Raw genomic sequence first — 25,589 nt, forward strand, 5'->3', positions numbered from 1 at the left:
TCTCTCATGTCCTCGTGTCCTATTACTTCTCTCCCTGTGAGGAATGTCTCCTCCTGTACCGTGGTGATACCCCTGATATATGTGACAGTCTCTATCATGTCCTCGTGTCATAATACTTCTCTCCCTGTGAGGAATGTCTCCCCCCTGTACCGTGGTGATACCCCTGATATATGTGACAGTCTCTATCATGTCCTCGTGTCCTATTACTTCTCTCCCTGTGAGGAATGTCTCCTCCTGTACCGTGGTGATACCCCTGATATATGTGACAGTCTCTCTCATGTCCTCGTGTCCTATTACTTCTCTCCCTGTGAGGATTGTCTCCTCCTGTACCGTGGTGATACCCCTGATATATGTGACAGTCTCTCTCATGTCCTCGTGGTCTATTACTTCTCTCCCTGTGAGGAATGTCTCCCCCTGTACCGTGGTGATACCCCTGGTATATGTGACAGTCTCTATCATGTCCTCGTGTCCTATTACTTCTCTCCCTGTGAGGAATGTCTCCCCCTGTACCGTGGTGATACCCCTGATATATGTGACAGTCTCTATCACGTCCTCGTGTTCTATTACTTCTCTCCCTGTGAGGAATGTCTCCTCCTGTACCGTGGTGATACCCCTGATATATGTGACAGTCTCTATCATGTCCTCGTGTATTTTTTTGTATTGAACACAGTATTCTAGATGAGGCCGCACCAATGACCTATACATCTAACTAGCCTTCCTCATTGCTGTGTTACATTGCTTACCTGCCTTTATGTCATCTGAAATAGTGACTCCTAGATCCCTTTCCTCCTCAGTAGTCTCCAGTATAGAGCCATTAATACTATATTTATCCTTTATGTCATCTGAAATAGTGACTCCTAGATCCCTTTCCTCCTCAGTAGTTCCCAGTATAGTGCCATTAATACTATATTTATCCTTTATGTCACCTGAGATAGTGATTCCTAGATCCCTTTCCTCCTCAGTAGTTTCCAGTATAGAGCCATTATACTATATTTATCCTTTATGTCATCTGAGATAGTGACTCCTAGATCCCTTTCCTCCTCAGTAGTCTCCAGTATAGAGCCATTAATACTATATTTATCCTTTATGTCATCTGAAATAGTGACTCCTAGATCCCTTTCCTCCTCAGTAGTTCCCAGTATAGTGCCATTAATACTATATTTATCCTTTATGTCACCTGAGATAGTGATTCCTAGATCCCTTTCCTCAGTAGTTTCCAGTATAGAGCCATTATACTATATTTATCCTTTATATCACCTGAAATAGTGACTCCTAGATCCCTTTCCTCCTCAGTAGTTCCAGTATAGCGCCATTAATACTATATTTATCCTTTATATCACCTGAAATAGTGACTCCTAGATCCCTTTCCTCCTCAGTAGTTTCCAGTATAGTGCCATTAATACTATATTTATCCTTTATGTCACCTGAGAGAGTGACTCCTAGATCCCTTTCCTCCTCAGTAGTTCCAGTATAGCGCCATTAATACTATATTTATCCTTTATATCACCTGAAATAGTGACTCCTAGATCCCTTTCCTCCTCAGTAGTTTCCAGTATAGAGCCAGTAATACTATATTTATCATTTATGTCTCCTGAGATAGTGACTCCTAGATCCCTTTCCTCCTCAGTAGTTTCCAGTATAGAGCCATTAATACTATATTTATCCTTTATGTCACCTGAGATAGTGACTCCTAGATCCCTTTCCTCCTCAGTAGTCCCCAGTATAGTGCCATTAATACTATATTTATCCTTTATGTCACCTGAGATAGTGACTCCTAGATCCCTTTCCTCCTCAGTAGTTCCAGTATAGCGCCATTAATACTATATTTATCCTTTATATCACCTGAAATAGTGACTCCTAGATCCCTTTCCTCCTCAGTAGTCCCCAGTATAGTGCCATTAATACTATATTTATCCTTTATGTCACCTGAGATAGTGACTCCTAGATCCCTTTCCTCCTCAGTAGTCCCCAGTATAGTGCCATTAATACTATATTTATCCTTTATGTCACCTGAAATAGTGACTCCTAGATCCCTTTCCTCCTCAGTAGTCCCCAGTATAGTGCCATTAATACTATATTTAGCCTTTATGTCACCTGAAATAGTGACTCCTAGATCCCTTTCCTCCTCAGTAGTATCCAGTATAGAGCCATTAATACTATATTTATCCTTTAAGTCACCTGAAATAGTGACTTCTAGATCCCTTTCCTCCTCAGTAGTTTCCAGTATAGTGCCATTAATACTATATTTATCCTTTATGTCATCTGAGATAGTGATTTCTAGATCCCTTTCCTCCTCAGTAGTTCCAGTATAGTGCCATTATACTATATTTATCCTTTATGTCACCTGAAATACTGACTCCTAGATCCCTTTCCTCCTCAGTAGTTCCCAGTATAGTGCCATTAATACTATATTTATCCTTTATGTCACCTGAGATAGTGACTCCTAGATCCCTTTCCTCCTCAGTAGTCTCCAGTATAGAGCCATTAATACTATATTTGTCCTTTATGTCACCTGAAATAGTGACTTCTAGATCCCTTTCCTCCTCAGTAGTTTCCAGTATAGTGCCATTAATACTGTATTTATCCTTTATGTCACCTGAGATAGTGACTCCTAGATCCCTTTCCTCCTCAGTAGTTCCCAGTATAGTGTCATTAATACTATATTTATCCTTTATGTCACCTGAGATAGTGACTTCTAGATCCCTTTCCTCCTCAGTAGTCTCCAGTATAGAGCCATTAATACTATATTTGTCCTTTATGTCACCTGAAATAGTGACTCCTAGATCCCTTTCCTCCTCAGTAGTTTCCAGTATAGTGCCATTAATACTATATTTATCCTTTATGTCAAGTGACTCCTAGATCCCTTTCCTCCTCAGTAGTTTCCAGTATAGTGCCATTAATACTATATTTATCCTTTATGTCAAGTGACTCCTAGATCCCTTTCCTCCTCAGTAGTTTCCAGTATAGTGCCATTAATACTATATTTATCCTTTATGTCAAGTGACTCCTAGATCCCTTTCCTCCTCAGTAGTTTCCAGTATAGTGCCATTAATACTATATTTATAATTTATGTCACCTGAGATAGTGACTCCTAGATCCCTTTCCTCCTCAGTAGTTTCCAGTATGGTGCCATTAATACTATATTTATCCTTTATGTCACCTGAAATAGTGACTCCTAGATCCCTTTCCTCCTCAGTAGTTTCCAGTATAGTGCCATTAATACTGTATTTATCCTTTATGTCACATGAGATAGTGACTCCTAGATCCCTTTCCTCCTCAGTAGTTTCCAGTATAGAGCCATTAATACTATATTTATCCTTTATGTCACCTGAAATAGTGACTCCTAGATCCCTTTCCTCCTCAGTAGTTTCCAGTATAGAGCCATTAATACTATATTTGTCCTTTATGTCACCTGAAATAGTGACTTCTAGATCCCTTTCCTCCTCAGTAGTTTCCAGTATAGTGCTATTAATACTGTATTTATCCTTTATGTCACCTGAGATAGTGACTCCTAGATCCCTTTCCTCCTCAGTAGTCTCCAGTATAGTGCCATTATACTATATTTATCCTTTATGTCACCTGAAATAGTGACTCCTAGATCCCTTTCCTCCTCAGTAGTTTCCAGTATAGTGCCATTAATACTATATTTATCCTTTAAGTCACCTGAAATAGTGACTCCTAGATCCCTTTCCTCCTCAGTAGTTTCCAGTATAGAGCCATTAATACTATATTTATCCTTTATGTCACCTGAAATAGTGACTTCTAGATCCCTTTCCTCCTCAGTAGTTTCCAGTATAGTGCCATTAATACTATATTTATCCTTTATGTCATCTGAGATAGTGACTCCTAGATCCCTTTCCTCCTCAGTAGTTCCCAGTATAGTGCCATTATACTATATTTATCCTTTATGTCACCTGAAATAGTGACTCCTAGATCCCTTTCCTCCTCACTAGTTGCCAGTATAGTGCCATTAATACTATATTTATCCTTTATGTCACCTGAGATAGTGACTCCTAGATCCCTTTCCTCCTCAGTAGCTCCCAGTATAGTGCCATTAATACTATATTTATCCTTTATGTCAAGTGACTCCTAGATCCCTTTCCTCCTCAGTAGTTTCCAGTATACTGTCATTAATACTATATTTATCCTTTATGTCAAGTGACTCCTAGATCCCTTTCCTCCTCAGTAGTTGCCAGTATAGTGCCATTAATACTATATTTATCCTTTATGTCACCTGAGATAGTGACTCCTAGATCCCTTTCCTCCTCAGTAGTTTCCAGTATAGTGCCATTAATACTATATTTATCCTTTATGTCACCTGAGATAGTGACTCCTAGATCCCTTTCCTCCTCAGTAGTTTCCAGTATACTGTCATTAATACTATATTTATCCTTTATGTCAAGTGACTCCTAGATCCCTTTCCTCCTCAGTAGTTTCCAGTATAGTGCCATTAATACTATATTTATCCTTTATGTCACCTGAGATAGTGACTCCTAGATCCCTTTCCTCCTCAGTAGTTTCCAGTATAGTGCCATTAATACTATATTTATCCTTTATGTCACCTGAAATAGTGACTCCTAGATTCTTTTCCTCCTCGGTAGTTTCTAGTATAGTACCCTGATACTGTATTTAGCCTTTGAATTTCTGAAACCCAAGTGCATGATTTTGCATTTTTTGGCATAAAAATAGGAATTTAATACCTACTGGTAATTCCTTTTCTTGTAGCCCGTAGGGGATACTGGGATGGTCTAGTATCATGGGGTATAAATGGGGTCCATTGGAGCCTGGCACTTAAAATTTCTCCTGTGTACTGGCTCCTTCCCTCTATGCCCCTCCTGCAGACTTAGTCTAGAAAAACTGACCAAGGAGATGGACATATTTTGAGGAGGAGGAAAATAGACAAGAAAGTAGTGAGAAACGAACCAGCACACAACACAACAATAGGATAGCAATACAAACCACAACTTGAAAATAGGAACAGCAACAGCAGACCCAAACAAGAACAACACCTGCAGAAAAAAAAATGAAGCACAGAGGCGAGCGCCCAGTATCCCCTATGGACTACGAGAAAAGGAATTACAGGTAGGCATTAAATTCCTATTTTCTCTAACTTCCCAGGGAATACTGGAATGGTCTAGTATCATGAGGAAGTCCCAAAGCTCCCAAACCAGGCGGGAGAGTGCCGAGACCCCTGCAAAACCGATTGACCAAACTGAAGGTCCTCTGTAGCCAGGGTATTGAACCTGTAAATTTTAACAAACGTGTTCCGACCTGATCAAGTAGGAGCTCGTCGTAACTGTAAAGCAGAGACACCACCCCGGCAGCCACCCAAGAAGAACCCCCCGACCGCGTGGAGTGGGCCTAAACAGACCTCAGCAGTGGCAAAGCTGCTGTATGTTGGACCATAAGCCTGATTCAATGCACAACTGCCTGCTTTGAAGCAGGACAACCAATCTTGGTAGCGTCATAGAGAACAAAAAGCGAATCAGATTTCCTGTGATGAGCTGTTCCCTTGACATAAACCTTCAAAGCCCGAATCACATCCAAGGACTTTGGCGTATCAGACGTGTCAGACACCACAGGAACCACTATTGGCTGATTGATGTGAAACGCAGACAACACCTTAGGTAAAAATTGCAGGCAAGTCCTGGGCTCCGCTCTATCCTCATGGAACATCAGATAAGGGCTTTTACAGAACAAGGCCCCTAACTCTGAAACACGCCTCGCAGAGGCCAAGGCCAACAACATGACAGTCTTCCATGTCAAATACTTCATGTCCACCCTGTGTAAAGGTTCAAACCAGTCTGATTGGAGAAAGGTCAGAACCAAATTGAGATCCCATGGCACCATAGGAGGCACAAAAGTTGGTTGAATACGAAGGACACCCTTCAAGAACGTCTGGACTTCCAGGATAACAGCCAACTGTCTCTGGAAGAAGATAGACAAGGCTGTGATCTGAACCTTGATGGAGCCTAAGCATAGGCCCATATTCACACCTGCCTGCAGGGAGAGTAAGAACCGACCTAGATGAAAAGCCACAGTAGAATCCAGTCGATCCTCACACCAAGAGACATACTTCTTCCATATGCAATGGTAATGTACTGACGTGACCACCTTCCATGCTTGGACCATAGTAGAGATACAGTAAACTTGCCGGGAAGACCTTTCCTGGGTAAAATCTCCCTTTCAACTTCTATGCCATCAAACGTAGCCACGGTAAGTCTGGATAGACAAATGGTCCTTGCAGAAGAGTATCTTCCTGAAGTGGCAGAGGTCAGGGCTCTTCAAGGTACATGGCTAGGAGATCCGCATACCAAGCCTGGCAAGGCCAATCTGGGGAATTTAGAATTGTGTGAACGATTTCCCTTTTTAGTCTTTTCAGAAATCTGGGAATGACAGGAATTGGAGAGAACAGGTAGACCAACAGGTAAGAGAAAAATTATGGATTGGCAGCGCTAATAATGAAGTGGTCGGATTAATGCAATACTTTACCAATTTATTTTTAGTAAAAACACATGTAATAAGTAAAATTAACAATTACTCTCCTCATATTAAAAAATAAATGAATAAATAAAACACATCACATTCAGTTAGTCCTATGGCTGTTAGGATCACTCGGTGTCTGTTCCTTTTAAGTATGAAGTTGAATGTATGGATAGGGAAACACTATTGAAACCTAAGAGATTAACAAAAGGAAAAAAGGTAATGGGTGAATATACTGTTGAGGAGAACGATAAAAGTAGTATGTCTTTCATCACACAATATAATGGGTGTGCCCGTCAAATTGAACGGGTCATTAAGAAGAATATGCCCCTTTTAATGTTGGATGAAGTCCTCAAACCTCAATTGGATCCAAAGGGAGTAACAATTTTTAGGAAGGCAGATAATCTGCGTTCCATTTTGGTCCCGAGTCATTTTGAAAGATCGAAACCACTGAAATCAGAAAAAATGTGGTTACCAGAAAAACCAAAAGGGTTCCACAAATGTGGTAGGTCTAGTTGTTGGTCCTGTAAAAATACACCTAGAAAAAGTACTACGTTTACATCTTCTAACACTGGAGAAGAATTTTTGATAGGGGAATTTTTGAATTGTAATTCCACATATATCATCTATGTGATCACCTGTGTATGTGGGAAACTATACATTGGAAGGACTACACGAACTATGCACATTAGGTACATGGAACATAGACGAAATGTATCCAAAGGCGCACGGCACCCACTGTCCAGCCATATAGCACAATGCCAGAATTCAAAATTTGAAAATAGTTCAATGATAGCTATTGAACAAATAAAGAACACAGTACGAGGAGGAGATCGGTATAACCTTCTATGTAGAAGGGAAGCGTTCTGGATATATAAAATGGACACGTTGGTGCCGGGCGGCCTTAATGATACGGTGGAATTGAATGGAATTTAAGGATCTGTATATATAAATTCTTTCTTGACAGTGTTTATTTTCCTCATTGGAGAGATATATGAGGTATTATAAGTAAATGATTGACCCCATTGGGGTTATAGGTAAATCTTTAATATATTGAGTTGGGTTGACGTTATATGGATAAAAAATATATTTGGGGTCAGAAGAGATGTGATACCATTTTGAATAATGAATAATTAAGAATTAACAATGTTCATATTGCGATTTAATTAATAGAAATATGTATTGCAGAATATAGTTGGAGAATTAATAATGTGAATTGGTCTGATATAGTGATTATTTAGGAGAGATTCTGGAAACTCTGTAGTGGAGACTGATATATTTATATATGTGGTTTATTAGGTCATGTCCATATAAAGATTGGCCACTAGATGGCATTTGTTCGGGATCTGATTGACAATACTTGTGTGTGAATTATTATGGACACATATGAACATATATGCATACACGTATGTATGTGTGTATGTATGTGTTCGTATATATAGAAAAATAAGGTGGATAATAAATAGATATTGTATTGAGTGCAGATTTTTAAAGTGATGACGATTAATATTTCTATGAAATGATCATGATCGTTATTATTTAAATTATTTAAATTTTACATTTAAGATGTGCTGTTTGATTAATAGGATTAAAGGGTGCCCTTGACCCTGTTTATATGGCTCTGGATATTGTATGTATAAAATAGCCACTGTTGAAATGCACAGGAGGCTTGAAATAATAAAAAGGTATTTGGTCAATGAATACACTGGCCGCACATGCTCAGTGCACACAGCCGATAGCGAGGCTTGAACCGCGAGCGCAATGCGCATGCGCGAACCGCGAGCACAATGCGCATGCGCGAACCGGCGAGTCCGGTATTTAAAGATTCAATGAAACAGGCAGACACATCTGACACTGATGAAGCCGCTGAAAACGGACCCTGAGGCGGAGAAACGCGTTTGAGAGGGAGAAAGACAAGTACTGTGAGTCCAGAGTCTAGAGACAGTCTCTCACCCCCTGCAAAAATTGGGTGTGTGGCTCACTACGTTCATTTACCGGCCGGTGAATTGTTATCACTCATACCTTAGTGCACAGGGTTATGAGTGTTGTGAAGCTTTGGTGACCCCAATAACTGCATGCTGCTAGCCTGTGCAGCTGGAAAGGATAACATCTATTTGAGTGCTTTGCTAAAATGTGCTCTAATCCTGAAGTAATGTACAACAGGGGCTAACCTAATCTACTAATCCTGCTTCTAATATTGGCTACTGGCAATCATTTCTTGTAAATCTCACAGGACTGCTTCTTCTATTGCTGCTTAGCGAACTCTGTGTGGCTACATAACAATACTAACCTTGCCATATTTTGGATGATTGAAAGGCTGCCTGGATAAAGGAAATATATGCTTGTTCATTGGGACATAAAAAGTCATTGTGTTAAATACCGGGACTGCCAATACAGCATTTATTTAAAGCTCAGAGCATATATATATATATATATATATATATATATATATATATATATATATATATATATATATATATATATATATATTTTCTCATTAATTCGCTAGGGCAATTTTATATGTGTATATTATTATTAATATTAAATTCGTAAAAATTATTCATTTATAGATGTGCAATTAATTAAGAATTGTAATTTATGATGAAATTTTATTAATTCAATGTGGTACTGGCCGGTACCTTTTCTTGTTTATATTTAGAAATATTTTTTTGTCATCTTTGTGTATGTACACTGTATAAATATAATTTTAATCTCTAAACCAGGGTCAGTAGCGCTGTCTCACTTCTTGTTTGTATATTCTTTACCAGAGGGTGTTTGGATCATCCCTCAGAGATCTGCTGCTTCTACTCTGGTCGGTGATTAGCGCCAGGTGCATTCCCTATTTCTTTGTTTTTCATGCTGGAATAAAAGCCTTTGTTTTGGAGTAGAGGTGGGACTGGAACAATGACCTGCATTCCCTGCAAGTTTTGAATGGCTTCTTGCAAGGTATCCCTTGTTTTAGGTGAATCTGGCAAGCTTGACGTGAAGAGTCTGTGAGGTGGGAGCGTTTGAAACTCCAACTGGTAAGCCCCTGTAGATTCGTTCTCGTACCTAAATTGTGAAAAATTTGAGGCGCTCACTCACCTGTAAGTCTTCCCGAAGATGGGGCCAATCGTCAGGCGGAGGGCTTGGAAGAGGCAGAACCTGCGCTCTACTCCAGGGAACCAGCGGCCGCTAGTCAGCACGGTTTACCTCAGTTTCATCTTGCGGCGTTGGAACCAACCCTGGCTTTGCCCCTAAACCTGGCCACTCAAAAGGACAGCAGAGAGGGGCCGGGATAAGCACGTCTAGCCGGAGGGGCCACCGATGGTAGATAGGTCGACTTACCTGCCGTCACTTGTGAAATCCACTTATTTAGTTCTTCACCAAATAAAGCCTCCCCCATAAAGGGAAGATTCTCAACACCCCTTTTGGAATCAGAATCCGCTGTCCACTGCCGCAGCCATAACGCTTTGCGTGCCAACACGGCCATAGCTGTAGAGCGTGCATTTATCAGGCCAATCTCTTTGATTGCTTCACTCATGAAATTAGCAGAATCCTCCACATGCTGCAGGAGTGTGACAATCTCATCCTGAGGCATAGTGTCAAAAACTTTAATTATATTATCCGTCCATTTAATGGCCCATGTAATACAACCACAAACAATTGTGGGTCTCTGAGCAACTCCCACTGCTGTGTAAATAGATTTCAGCGTAGTCTCAATTTTCAATTTTGCAATCAGCAGGGTCTTTTAAGGAGATAGCGCCCGGTACTGGCAGGACAAGCTTACATGACAGCCTGGACACCAAAGTATCCACTGTAGGAGGATTTTTCCCACACCTTTCTATCCTCAGGGGGAAAAGGAAACCATGTCAGTAACCGCTTAGGTATCTGAAATTTCTTATCAGGAATAACCCATGATTTCTTAAACAGCGTGTTTAATTCTTTTGAGACTGGAAACGTAGCAGTAGATTTTGGTTTTACATTAAAAAAAAATGACTCTTCCACTATTTCCGTCTCCTGATCAGGAATATTCAGTACATCCCAAATAGAGTATATAAGGGCTTCCACTCCCCCCTCCTCAAGGTCTGGCATATCGTCATCAGAGTCAGAATGGAGAACATGGGGCAGTGTGCATTTCTGTGAAATAAGCAGAGGAGGCTGAGAAGCTGGCCTCTGGTCAGAATTCTGTAACATAAAATCAGTCATAGAATTTTTTAAATCTTGCCTCTCCTGCCTGGCAGTAGCCAGTTCAGATGATATGTCTGTAATCATCCCTTTAATTGAGATCAGCCACACTGGCTCCTGAGTGCTGATTCCTTGTGAATGGAGGGCTGCACTGTGCACACAACAGAGATCCCCCCGGGGAGGGGAAAGCTTTGTGCTGCAGGACTGACACATGACTTTCTTGCCCAACATACTGCACAGCAGAACACACACACACACACACACACACACACACACAGGTGAAAACACAGTAACCCAGAGAGCCTGTTAGGGTGAGGGAGACAACCAGCACACCTTGCCTCTACAGCTAAAGCAGTGCTGTGCCGGCAGTAACTAGGAACCTTATAGGAGGGACCTAAAATATTATATATACACATAGTATATCACTCCACCCCATCACAAACCCCCTTGGTATCAAATACGCTGCTTTTGAGGGTCCTTGGAGGAGCAGCGCTTCTCTGCATGCAGCCTGTCTGTGAAGCAGCAGGAACTGGCGCCCTGAGCCGCTGGTCCCGCTCTCCAGGAAGCCCCGCCCCCTTACTGGCGCGCGGTGTTCCCACACAATTTATACTGGCAGGGTTACAATATACACAGAAAATGGGGTTAAAACCCCTTTCTGGCATCAGCGCCACTTTGTGGGCTTATACAGAGGGACAACAGCAGCCCCTCTCTGAGCTGTGTGCCCGCCGTCCTAAAGCTGCCAGCGGAACTGGGGACCCACTAACCGGGACCCCGATTCTGTACTCGCCATTAGGGGTGACGGCATGCTGTGGGGGAGAGCGCTCACCGCTGTGGGCGAGCAAAGCAACCCCCTTAAGGAGCTATGCCCTGACAGCAGGGATACTGTTTGGTCCCACCCTAAGTCCCACAACGCAGGCAGACTGGTGCCGGCCAGCTCTAACCGAAAATAATAAACTAATACAAATTCTGAAGAAAACTCGCTGGAGCTCAAGAGAATGCACCCGGGTCCTTGGGCACATTTTTCTAAACTGTGTATGTGGGAGGGGCATAGCAGGGAGGGGCCAGCAGACTCTGAAGAAATTTAAAGTGCCAGCCTCCAATGGACCCCATCTATACCCCATGATACTAGACTAATCCAGTATCCACTAGGACGTTAGAGAAACTGTAATTTCCACACTCCTGACCATTCCTCGAGTCTACCTAGATCCTCAATGATTTATTTTACCCCTCCTGGTGTCATCTGCACAAAGTCATACCTTCCCTTCAATACTGTTTTCAATGTCCCCAATAAAGATATTAGAGAGCACTGGTCCCAGTATAGATCCCTGGGGTAGACATTTACAGAACTGGGACATATATCACACATCCGTTTCACTGCGCGACCAGTGTATGTGACATCACTGCGCTGGTCCTGTTACACCTGTGACATCACTGCGCTGGTCCTGTTACACCTGTGACATCAGCATCTACACATAAGATACAGGAGGTGGATCAGGGGACAGAGGACTGATTCTTCCCCAGGCTGGTCCATTACTCCTCACTCACCTGAGGAACATCCCCACAGCATACGCACATAGGAAGGAGTAGTCCAAGGCACCCAGTAACTGTTTATAGTTCTTCTTATCTGAGGAGAGATGGGAAAGGTGAGCGGAATTGTGCATATGGAACCTACAGAGACTAACACAGGAGAAGTCATTAGAAGGTCTCACCGAATGGGGCCCAGCCGCAGCGAGACGCATTGTGCACAGCGTGCGCAGCCGACTGCTTCAAGATAACAAACTCCTTGTAGCTGTGAAGTTCAATCTCGTTGGGTTCAGAACAGTGTTTGTGTAATTCTCCCTGAGAACAGACGTCAGAAACACCTTTATTACTCTCTGCAGACTAGTCCTTCTGCATCACTAACTAGTCCTTCTGCTGTAGCTCATGTAACCAGCTTCACTAACTAGTCATCTGCTGTAACTCGTATAACCAGCTTCACTAACTAATCCTTCTGCTTCACTAACTAGTCCTTCTGATGTAGCTCATATAACCAGCTTTACTAACTAGTCCTTCTGCTGTTGTTCATATAACCAGCTTCACTAACTAGTCCTTCACTAACTAGTCCTTCTGCTGTTGCTCATATAACCAGCTTCACTAACTAGTCCTTCACCAACTAGTCCTTCTGCATCACTAACTAGTCCTTCTGCTGTTGCTCATATAACCAGCTTCACTAACTAGTCCTTCTGCTGTTGCTCATATAACCAGCTTCACTAACTAGTCCTTCACTAACTAGTCCTTCTGCATCACTAACTAGTCCTTCTGCTGTTGCTCATATAACCAGCTTCACTAACTAGTCCTTCACTAACTAGTCCTTCTGCATCACTAACTAGTCCTTCTGCATCACTAACTAGTCCTTCTGCTGTTGCTCATATAACCAGCTTCACTAACTAGTCCTTCACCAACTAGTCCTTCTGCATCACTAACTAGTCCTTCTGCTGTTGCTCATATAACCAGCTTCACTAACTAGTCCTTCTGCTGTTGCTCATATAACCAGCTTCACTAACTAGTCCTTCACTAACTAGTCCTTCTGCATCACTAACTAGTCCTTCTGCTGTTGCTCATATAACCAGCTTCACTAACTAGTCCTTCACTAACTAGTCCTTCTGCATCACTAACTAGTCCTTCTGCTGTAAGTCATATAACCAGCTTCGCTAAGTAGCCCGGGTACTATAGCCATTATAGACTAGTCCTTGTTTTACAGCTCACCCAACCAGCTAGTGCCTGATTACAGCAAGCAGCCATACTAGGCTAATACACTTGTATCCCCGCTACGCCCCCTAGTGGCACGCCTGCTCTACCTCCAAAGCCAGTCCTGAGCCCAACCTTACGCCCTATACACATCATGGTTACCTTGACGATGGTGATCGGCTTCCTGGACAGATGGAAACTGCAATAGAGAAGGTAGGTCAGGACCAGGACCAGAGCACGGAACCTGTGAAAGAATAAGTATCAGTAAGTGGCTGACCAGATAATGGAAGCATTAGAGATGGTAGGGGTGTCAGGGGGTCCTTACCCTGATCATACATTTACCTGCATCGTGTCCCTGAAGTGGTGGTGGCCATGAAGGTGTAATACCAGGAGGAGGGGTGACTAGGCATTACGGTGTACAGAGGCTTACAACCTCATACAGGTAGGTCAAAATTATACTACTGGAGGTAGGTTAAGAGGAGAAGGGAAGTAAGTTACTGCTAGTTAAATGGTATAATAGACCATAGATGAGGGAAAATACTAAATACTGTAGATATACATACACTGTAAAACACAATATATATATATATATATATATATATATATATAAAATTTTGATTGATTCAAAAGTCGCAAAACACCCCCTTGTTTCAGAAACTGTGCAGGAAATGGGAAAACTGAATACTCCAGTAAGGTATGGGTGAGGTGGGCTCTTTTAGGGTATGTACCAAACATTGGCGCCATCTTGAAATCAGCCATCTTGAATCTAAGTCCAGTTTTTTAATAGAAAGGGGATCGTGTAACATGTCAAACATCATCAGAATTTGCTGAAAAGTTAATTGCTGGAAACAGATGTGAAATAGCATTTATGGTTCTAAAGTTACAACACTTTTTGTTGCAGGTACCTGAAGATGGCTTTGACAAAAGAGGAGAGAATTGAGGTCATTGTGCTGTCCTCTCTTTGGCAGTGGCTCTCCGGAGACTCGCACAGCAGCCAGTCACTATTGTTAGCGCCGGTGTCCCAACGCGCCGCATTACAGGGAAGAAGATGCACACAATAAACTACAGCTCCCAGCAGCCCTTAGCATCAGAATGCTTCGGCACTAAGGGCTGCTGGGAGCTGTAGTTTATTTAGTGCGTGTACTTCCCTGTAATGCGGCGCGTTGGGACACTGGCTGGCAGAACTGACTGAATCAATATAAAAGGTGAGAGTGCTGTGCAGTGTCAGTGACACTGCACACCCACTGCACTGCACTGTCACCTTTTACATTGATTCAGCGTCCAGACATTACCCTCCGCGATATCACCCTCTCTATCCGTTACATTCGCCATCTCGGGGCTTCCAGGCCGGCGCCCAGGTGCTGTGTTGCGGAGTCAGGGCCTCTGGGGATCTGGGCGCGGCTGTGGCGGGGAGGCAATTCTATAACATCACGCGCAGAGGAGGCTTCGGGGCTCAGAGAGTATGCGGCGCAGGGACGGCTATGAAAGCCTTCCGCTGCGCCGCTCTCATCCACATCTATGCCGGCGGCCGCAGCAGCTTTTGTTCCACCTGCGCCGCGGCTAGGGAGTGGGTATTGTTGATGGCGGAGGGGGCAGGTGGACTGGCAGCAGAACATAGGACGCTGCAGTAAAAGGATGTTTTCTCCTTCGTCCTAGAGGACGCTGGGGACTCCAAAAGGACCATGGGGTATAGACAGGATCCGTAGGAGACATGGGCACACTATAAGAACTTTGAATGGGTGTGCACTGGCTCCTCCCTCTATGCCCCTCCCCCAGACCTCAGTTAGATTCTGTGCCCAGGAGAGACTGGACACACACAGGGAGCTCTCCTGAGTTTCTCTGAAAAGACTTTATGTTAGGTTTATTATTTTCAGGGAGACCTGCTGGCTACAGGCTCCCTGCAGCGTGGGACTGAGGGGAGAGAAGTCAGACCAACTTCTGTGAGACTGATGGGCTCTGCTTCTTAGACTACTGGACACCATTAGCTCCAGAGGGTCCAATCACTTGGGTCGCCAAGCTGCTCGTTCCCAGAGCCGTGCCGCCGTCCCCCTCACAGAGCCAGAAGATTGAAGACAGGTGAGTAACCGAAGCAAAGAAGACATCGGAAGGTGGCAGAAGACTTCAGTCTTCCTGAGGTACCGCGCTGTGGTAGCGCTGTGCGCCATTGCTCCCGCTGACACAGGCACTGCATGGGTGCATCTGGCTAAAATAAAGTGCATAGGCACTGTTTTGAGACCCCCGCCAGTATAATTATAGCGGGACCGAAGCACGCCTTGTAGGGGGCGGGGCTTCCTCCTCAGCTCTGACCAGCGCCATCTTCTCTCCACAGCTTGCTGCAGAGACGCTGCTCCTGGCCCTTCCACTGCTGTCACAAGTAACAGGGTGCTCAAAACGAAGGGGGGGGGGGGGGCACATAATTTGGTGATTGGTGGTATTATATTACAAGCGCTTATAGGTCTGGGGCATTGTGCTTTTCAGACTGGTGTGGCGCTGGGTGTGAGCTGGCAAACTCCTTCTCCGTCTCTCTGAAAGGCCTTATTGTGGGTCTGTCCCCTTTAGCCCAGTGTGTGTGGTGGTGTCGGTACATGCGTGTCGACATGGCAGAAACTGAATGCTCTTCCCAGGAGGAGGTTAGTGTGAAAGCTGAACAAAATGAAAGAGTGACTGTCGGCACCGTCGACTGCTGATTGGGTTGAGATGTGGAGTGTGTTGAATAACAGCGTGGCTTTGTTGCACAAGAGGTTGTCTCAGAACCAAGCATGGACGCAATCCATGGGAGACGTGATACCACACACTCAGGCCCCCCTCGGGGTCCCAAAACCGTTCATTTACACAGATAGCAGACACTGATACCGACACGGATTCTGATTCCAGTGTCGACTATAATGATGCGAAGTTGCATCCTAAGGTGGCTAAGAGTATTCAATATATGATTGTGACTATAAAAGTATTACGGAAGACCCCGCTGTCCCTGATACAAGGGTCTGTATGTATAAGGGGAAGAAACCGGAGGATACGTTTCCTCCCTCTCATGAACTGAACGCTCTTTTTGAAAAAGCCTGGGAAACGCCAGACAAGAGGTGGCACATTCCCAGGAGAATTGCTATGGCATACCCGTTTCCTTCTCAGGATAGGGTTGGGTGGGAGACAACACCCACGGTAGACAAAGCTCTAGCGCGCTTATCCAAGAAAGTGGCACTACCATCTCCTGAAATGGCGTCCCTTAAAAGATCCTGCTGATCGGAGGCAGGAAGCTACCTTGAAATCTTTTTATGTCACGACAGGTACACTCCTCAGACCGGCTGTCGCTTCGGCGTGGGTGAGGAACGCGATTGAAAAGTGGGCGGATAATTTGTCATCGGACATAGACACCCTGGATCGTGATAGCGTGCTGTTGACTCTGGGTCATATCAGGGACGCTGCAGTCTATTTAAAAGAGACGGCGAGGGATATTGGCCTCTTGGGATCAAGGGCCAATGCCATGGCAGTCTTGGCTAGAAGGGCAATGTGTGGACTCATCAATGGCATGGTGATGCTGATTCGAAGAAGGCTATGGAGGCTCTGCCCTACAAGGGTGGGGTTTTGTTTGGTGAAGGCCTTGCGGACCTGGTTTCTACAGCTACCGCGGGTAAGATCTCTTTTCTGCCTTTTGTTCCTCCACAGCAAAAGAAAATGCCTCCATATCAAATGCAGTCCTTTCGGTCGCAGAAATTCCGGAAAGGACGTGGGTCATCCTTCCTTGCGGCAAGAGGTAAGGGAAGGGGAAAGAGATCGCCGGCTGTGGCAAGCTCCCAGGAGCAGAAGTCCTCCCCGGCTTCTGCCAAATCCACCGCATGACGCTGGGGCTCCCCTGGGGGAGTCCGCACCGGTGGGAGCGCGTCTTCAACTCTTCAGTCAGGTCTGGGTTCTCTCGGGCCTGGATCCTTGGGTACTGGAAATTGTGACCCAAGGTTACAAGCTGGAGTTTCAAGACGTGCCCCCATGCCAATTTTTAAAATCAGCCTTGCCAGCTTCTCTTCTGGAAAGAGAGGTAGTATGTGAGCAGCGGGTCATTGTCGAGGTTCCCCCGTCACAGCGGAGAGAAGGGTTTTATTCAGGCCTGGACGGCTCGGTCAGACCAATTCTGAATTTAAAATCCCTCAATGTGTATTTGAAAAGTTTCAAATTGAAGATGGAGTCTCTCCGAGCGGTGATTTCCAGTCTGGAAGGGGGATATTTGATTGTGTCAGTGGACATAAAGGATGCTTATCTGCATGTCCCCATTTATCCTCCGCATCAGGATTGTCACTACCAATTTCAGACGTTGCCGTTTCGTCTTTCCACGGCCCGAGGATTTTCACCAAGGTAATGGCGGAAATGATGGTGCTCCTGCGCAAGCAAGGGGTCACAATTATCCCGTAATTGGACGATCTCCTGATAAAGGCGAGATCACAGGAGCAGTTGCTAAAAAGCCTTGCGCTCTCCCTGCAGGTGCTGCTCCTAAATATGCCAAAGTCGCAGTTGATTCCGACAACTCGGCTGTAGTTTTTGGGCATGATCCTGGACACGGAACGGCAGAGGATTTTTCTCCCATTGGAAAAAGCTCAGGAAATCCAGAACATGGTCAAGGAACTTCTGAAACCGCCAAGAGTGTTGATTCATCAATGCACTCGAGTGCTGCGGAAAATGGTGGCGGCCTACGAGGCCATTCCGTTTGGCAGGTTCCATGCAAGAACGTTTCAGTGGGACCTACTGGAAAGTGGTCAGGGTCCCATCTACAGATGCACCGGAAAATAACTCTGTCCCCCAGGACCAGGGTTTCTCTCCTGTGGTGGCTCCAAAGTTCTCACCTTCTAGAAGGTCGCAGGTTCGGTATCCATGATTGGATTCTGGTGACCACGGACGAGAGTCTCCGAGGTTGGGGAGCAGTCACACAGTGAAATTTCCAGGGAAAATGGTCAAGCCAGGAAGCTTGTCTGCACATAAACATTCTGGAATTAAGGGCCATCTACAACGGCCTGCTACAAGCGGAACATCTTCACGACCTGCCCATCCTGATTTAGTCGGACAACATAACAGCCGTGGCTCGGAAAAACCGCCAGGGCGGGACGAAGAGCAGAGCAGCGATGGCGGAGGCCACCAGGATCCTTCGCTGGGTGGAAAAGCATGCAAGCGCTCTGTCAGCGGTCTTCATTCCAGGCGTGGACAACTGGGAAGCAGACTTCCTCAACAGACACGATCTCCATCCAGGAGAGTGGGGTCTTTATCAAGAGGTCTTTGCGGAAGTGACAAGTGGTTGGGGACTTCCTCAAATAGACATGATGGCGTCGCGCCTCAACAAGAAGCTGCCGACATATTGTTCCAGGTCGAGGGACCCTCAAGCAGAAGCGGTAGACGCTCTGGTGATACCGTGGGTGTTTCAGTCGGTCTATGTGTTCCCTCCACTTCCACTCATCCCAAAGGTGATAAGGATCATAAGAAGAACAAGGGTCCAGGCGATACTCGTTGTTTCAGATTGGCCACGGAGTGCCTGGTATCCGGATCTTCAGGAATTACTCACAGGAGATCCCTGGCCTCTTCCTCTAAGAGAGGATCTGTTACAGCAGGGACCATTCGTGTTCCAGGACTTACCGCAGTTGCGTTTGACTACGTGGCGGTTGAACGCCAAATCCTAGCCAGAAAGGGTATTCCCGGGGAAGTCATCCCCACTCTACTTAAGGCTAGAAAGGAGGTAACGGCGAAGCAATATCACCGTATTTGGAGAAAATATGTGTGTCTTGGTGTGAAGCCAAGAAGGCTCCTACGGAAGAATTTCAGCTGGGTCGGTTCCTCCATTTTTTGCAAGCGGGTGTGGATGCGGGCCTGAAGTTAGGCTCCATTAAAGTGCAGGTTTCGGCATTATCAATTTTCTTTCAAAGGGAGTTGGCTTCGCTTCCAGAAGTACAGACCTTCGTGAAAGGCGTGCTGCACATCCAACCTCCATTTGTGCCCCTCGTGGCACCGTGGGACCTTAACGTGGTGTTACAGTTCATTATGTCACATTGGTTTGAGCCTTTACAAAAGGTTGAGTTGAAATTTCTTACTTGGAAGTGGTCATGCTATTGGCCTTGGCATCCGCAAGGCGGGTGTCCGAATTGGCAGCTTTGTCTCACAAAGCCCCCATCAAATTTTTCATGAGGATAGAGTGGAGTTGAGAACTCGTCAACAATTTCTACCGAAGGTGGTTTCTTCGTTTCACATGAACCAACCTATTGTCGTGTCTGTGGCTACTGAAGCCTTGGCTGATTCAAAGTCCCTTGATGTGGTCAGAGCTTTGAAAATGTATGTAGCCAGAACGGCTCGGGTGAGGAAAACAGAGGCTCTGTTTGTCCTGTATGCGGCCAAAGATGTTGGCGCTCCTGCTTCTAAGCAGACTATTGCTCGCTGGATCTGTAACACGATTCAGCAGGCGCATTCTACGGCTGGATTGCAGTTACCGAAATTGGTGAAGGCTCATTCCACTAGGAAGGTGGGCTCATCCTGGGCGGCTGCACGAGGGGTCTCTGCATTACAGCTTTGCCGAGCTGCTACTTGGCCTGGATCAAACACCTTTGCTAAGTTCTACAAGTTTGATACCCTGGCTGAGGAGGACCTCCTGTTTGCTCAATCGGTGCTGCAGAGTCATCCGCACTCTGCCGCCCAGTCTGGAGCTTTGGTATAATCCCCATGGTCCTTTTGGAGACCCCAGCATCCTCTAGGACGAACGAGAAAATAGGATTTTAATACCTACCGGTAAATCCTTTTCTCTTAGTCCGTAGAGGATGCTGGGCGCCCGTCCCAGTGCGGGCTGTATCTGCAGTAATTGTACATAGTTATTGTTTAAGTTACACCAAGGTTGTGTTTGGTAAGGGTCAGGCTGTTGCTGATCTTTTTTGGTTCACACTGTTAACTGGGTTTAGTTGTATGCCATGTTGTACGGCGTGTTTGAGGTGTGAGCTGGAATGTGTCTCACCTTAGTTTAACAAAATCCTTTTCCTTGAAATGTCCGTCTCCCCTGACAGTTCCTATAACTGAGGTCTTGAGGAGGGGCATAGAGGGAGGAGCCAGTTCACACCCAGTAAAAGTGTTATAGTGTGCCCATGTCGCCTGCGGATCCCGTCTATGCCCCATGGTCCTTTTTGAGTCCCCAGCATTCTCTACGGACTAAGAAAAAGATTTACTGGTAGGTATTAAAATCCTATTTTTTCCCCTATATACAGCGCAGAGACTTGCTGCAGATACATACCCTCCAGCTGCACCTTTCTGGCAGGTACAGGATCTTTTTTTTATGGTCTGTACAGATTTCTGGCTCTACAAACTTCCATAGAAAGTATAGGAAAAGGGGCGTGGCCACGGCACTGCACCCGTGGCCACGCCCCCTATTCGAATGTGTATCAATGTTTGTGTGTAAAGTGTTGGAGGGTGTGTTGCTGCAGATGCAGGGGGCCTATATCGGGGTGTGGGCCTGGAGCTGCAGCTCCATCAGACCCATTGTTAATCCTGCTCTGTGAAAACACAGCAGCCAAAGGGCAGAACCTCCCATTGGATGTAACCTGTGTGGGAGGGCGTTTCTCGCCCAATCAGCTGTGGACTGGGTGTGATAGACCAGCTGCTAAACCAATGAGAGCTCCTAGCGACGCCCAGCGTTAGACACATAGGCACAGAGTCACAGATCTGGGCTATTATATAGATAGATAGTGATGGTAGTCATCTGCCCTCACATCCACCACGCCAGCAGGGGGAGCTCCACTAAGGTAATATATGCACGAGGTAACCGTGCATGAAATAATGAATAATCTGAACCTTGGAGCCATGCAGATGGCCGGCCATTGAACAGCGCACCACACATTACATTGTATGGGCTACAGAACCAAGATCTCCGTCCATACACCATGGCTGCCTGCTACACGCAGGGCGGAGCGACGCAGGAACACCGCTATTGGTCAGCACATCATGGCACATAGATCATACAGGTAGTAGGGTGAGGATATGGAGACAACAGCACAGAAGCATAGATCCCTCTCACATCGCCATGACTCTCCAGACCAGTGGAGGCGTCACACGCTGTCTGCAGTAGAGCGCAATGTGTAGCTCACACATTGTACTGTGCACCGAGAGGCGTCTGCATCCGTCCCTCAATCACAGTATCAGTAATGTGGCGCACGGTTGCCCATCTGTGGGGCTGAACAAGTCCGTCCTCTCTCTGTTCCGCTCGAGCATTCCGTAGCCATTTACATCAAGACCCAGTTCTTTGTCAGCTGGCCACGCGGTGTGCACTTTACCAGTCACTGCCCTCGTACAATCCCCAGTGCAGCCGTCTAGCCAATGCCCGCACCGCTGAGCGCCAACATTCATTCCAATCAGGGTCCGTCAGATCATGTGTTTTATCCGTTGTCATAAGCGATGGCCTTCATTGTTCTCTGCATTACCCTCACCTTCTGTCCCTATACGGAGTCAGACATCCTACGTCATTAGTCTCTGCGTTATCCTCACCTTTCTGTCCTTATACGGAGTCAGACATCCTACGTCATTAGTCTCTGCGTTATCCTCACCTTTCTGTCCTTATACGGAGTCAGACATCCTACGTCATTAGTCTCTGCGTTATCCTCACCTTTCTGTCCTTATACGGAGTCAGACATCCTACGTCATTGTTCTCTGCATTACCCTCACCTTCTGTCCTTATACGGAGTCAGACATCCTACGTCATTATTCTCTGCGTTATCCTCACCTTTCTGTCCTTATACGGAGTCAGACATCCTACGTCATTAGTCTCTGCGTTACCCTCACCTTCTGTCCTTATATGGAGTCAGACATCCTACGTCATTAGTCTCTGCGTTACCCTCACCTTTCTCTCCTTATACAGAGTCAGACATCCTACGTCATTATTCTCTGCATTACCCTCACCTTCTGTCCTTATACGGAGTCAGACATCCTACGTCATTAGTCTCTGCGTTACCCTCACCTTTCTCTCCTTATACAGAGTCAGACATGCTACGTCATTAGTCTCTGCGTTACCCTCACCTGTCTCTCCTTATACAGAATGGAAGAATTTACTGACCGCACAGTGTTAGGGACAGTTATTTGGTCAGAATCATAAGGACAGTGTGAAAAAATATTCAATGATACCCTTTCCCCAAGTTTCTGTGTTTGACACTCATGTGTCCTTTTTTTTTTTTTTTAAATAAACAGGATGGGGGGTGCTCCCTGAGAGTTAGAATCAGTTTTTATACAAAAAATACCAAGAGAGGTAAGAAAGAACTCTCCTAAGGTGGGGCACTCGAATGGTATTGATATCTATGTGCTACACCATTGGAGGAAAATATGGGAAGAGTATAGGAAAAGATAGAATTAGAAAGACATGCTACTAAAACTTAACTTTTAATGAATCAATATTAGAAATAAATGAGAGATTGCACTCTCTTGATCTAAAAATCACATCAATTTAGATCGAGAGTGCAATCTCTCATTTATTTCTAATATTGATTCATTAAAAGTTAAGTTTTAGTAGCATGTTTTTCTAATTCTATCTTTTCCTATACTCTTCTCATATTTTCCTCCCTATAATTGATCCAATGGTGTAGCACATAGATATCAATACCATTCGAGTGCCCCACCTTAGGAGAGTTCTTTCTTACCTCTCTTGGTATTTTTTGTATAAAATCTCCTTATACAGAGTCAGACATCATACATAATTATTCTCTGCTTTAGCCTCACCTTACTGTCCTTATACGGAGTCAGACATCCTACGTCATTATTCTCTGCATTACTCTCACCTTTCTGTCCTTATACGGAGTCAGACATCCTACGTCATTATTCTCTGCATTACTCTCACCTTTCTGTCCTTATACGGAGTCAGACATCCTACGTCATTATTCTCTGCGTTACCCTCACCATTCTCTCCTTATACAGAGTCAGACATCCTACGTCATTAGTCTCTGCATTACCCTCACCATTCTCTCCTTATACAGAGTCAGACATCCTACGTCATTAGTCTCTAAGTTACCCTCACCTGTCTCTCCTTATACAGAGTCAGACATCATACATAATTATTCTCTGCTTTAGCCTCACCTTACTGTCCTTATACGGAGTCAGACATCCTACGTCATTAGTCTCTGCATTACCCTCACCTTTCTGTCATTATACAAAGTCAGAAATCCTACATACTTAGTCTCTGCGTTACCCTCACCTTTCTGTCCTTATACAGAGTCAGACATCCTTGATCATTAGTCTCTGCGCTAGCCTCACCTTACTGTCCTTATACGGAGTCAGACATCCTACATCATTAGTCTCTGTATAAGGAGAGAAAGGTGAGGGTAACGCAGAGACTAATGATGTAGGATGTCTGACTCTGTATAAGGACAGAAAGGTGAGGTTAACGCAGAGTCAGACATCCTACATCATTAGTCTCTGCGTTACCCTCACCTTTCTCTCCTTATACAGAGTCAGACATCCTACGTCATTAGTTTCTGCATTACCCTCACCTTTCTGTCCTTATACAGAGCAGACATGCTACGTCATTAGTCTCTGCGTTACCCTCACCTTTCTCTCCTTATACAGAGTCAGACATCCTACGTTATTAGTCTCTGCGTTACCCTCACCTTTCCGACCTTATACGGAGTCAGACATCCTACGTCATTATTCTCTGCGTTACCCTCACCTTTCCGTCCTTATACAGAGTCAGACATCCTACGTCATTATTCTCTGCGTTACCCTCACCTTTCTGTCCTTATACGGAGTCAGACATCCTACGTCATTATTCTCTGCGTTACCCTCACCATTCTCTCCTTATACAGAGTCAGACATCCTACGTCATTATTCTCTGCATTACTCTCACCTTTCTGTCCTTATACGGAGTCAGACATCCTACGTCATTAGTCTCTACGTTACCCTCACCTGTCTCTCCTTATACAGAGTCAGACATCCTACGTCATTGTTCTCTGCGTTACCCTCACCTTTCTGTCCTTATACAGAGTCAGACATCCTACGCCAGCATTCTCTGTGGAACAGCTACTTTGCAATGTATAGCTATGGTATGTGTGCGGGATAGCAGAATGGAGGTAGGAATACGTGGGATCCTGGGGTACTCACCACTGGTCTTTTGAAAAAGATAGCAGGACACGGATTCCGGGGGGCACAACAGCCATTTACTGCCCAGAGATGATGTAGAGCTCGGCTTACTTATGGAGACAGGTCCGGCTGCAACAAAACAGAAGACAGTCATTGTCCTGTGCTGCCCCCTACAGATCATTATTTATACTGAACTGTGTCCCTACCTCAGCGCATCTCCAATACCGGACTTGGCCAGTGGTTGGGGAGGTACTTCTTGGGGGGGATAGACCCCTGTACAGGTTTTGTTACTGTCAGTCTGAAGCCGTGACGTGCGGTGAGGTAAATGGCTGGAGAGGCACTGGCTTGTATCAGCCAGATTTACACGCGCATATATGAGCATACCTCCCAACATGACCTCTCCAGGTATTATTACCATCACCTGTGCTGTACCCTAATACTGACCCAGTGCTCATACCTATGTCATACCTCCCAACATGACCTCTCCAGGTATTATTACCATCACCTGTGCTGTACCCTAATACTGACCCAGTGCTCATACCTATGTCATACCTCCCAACATGACCTCTCCAGGTATTATTACCATCACCTGTGCTGTACCCTAATACTGACCCAGTGCTCATACCTATGTCATACCTCCCAACATGACCTCTCCAGGTATTATTACCATCACCTGTGCTGTACCCTAATACTGACCCAGTGCTCATACCTATGTCATACCTCCCAACATGACCTCTCCAGGAGGACACAATGCTCTGCTCCTGCTCTTCCCTCTTACTGTATGATTACCATCACCTGTGCTGTACCCTAATACTGACCCAGTGCTCATACCTATGTCATACCTCCCAACATGACCTCTCCAGGTATTATTACCATCACCTGTGCTGTACCCTAAAACTGACCCAGTGCTCATACCTATGTCATACCTCCCAACATGACCTCTCCAGGTATTATTACCATCACCTGTGCTGTACCCTAATACTGACCCAGTGCTCATACCTATGTCATACCTCCCAACATGACCTCTCCAGGAGGACACAATGCTCTGCTCCTGCTCTTCCCTCTTACTGTATGATTACCATCACCTGTGCTGTACCCTAATACTGACCCAGTGCTCATACCTATGTCATACCTCCCAACATGACCTC

The 25,589-nt window shown here is 45.1% G+C and overlaps 1 protein-coding gene across 2 annotated transcripts in view; it reads right to left on the reverse strand.

Annotated features, from left to right (window-relative positions):
* Window positions 1–25,589, reverse strand: part of LOC134983048 (glucose-6-phosphate exchanger SLC37A1-like) — a 164,080-nt gene that overhangs the window by 111,173 nt on the left and 27,318 nt on the right. For both annotated transcript variants that reach the window (XM_063948746.1, XM_063948747.1), the window contains exons 2-5: window positions 24,463–24,570; window positions 13,540–13,621; window positions 12,360–12,489; window positions 12,196–12,274 (exon numbers count right to left, since the gene is read on the reverse strand). In XM_063948746.1, coding sequence (XP_063804816.1) covers window positions 12,196–12,274; window positions 12,360–12,489; window positions 13,540–13,621; window positions 24,463–24,518 — 347 coding nt within the window. In that variant the 5' untranslated portion in view covers window positions 24,519–24,570. The remainder of the gene's footprint in view (window positions 1–12,195; window positions 12,275–12,359; window positions 12,490–13,539; window positions 13,622–24,462; window positions 24,571–25,589) is intronic.

This window comes from Pseudophryne corroboree (assembly GCF_028390025.1).
Source record: "Pseudophryne corroboree isolate aPseCor3 chromosome 2 unlocalized genomic scaffold, aPseCor3.hap2 SUPER_2_unloc_2, whole genome shotgun sequence".
Lineage (NCBI taxonomy): Eukaryota > Metazoa > Chordata > Amphibia > Anura > Myobatrachidae > Pseudophryne > Pseudophryne corroboree.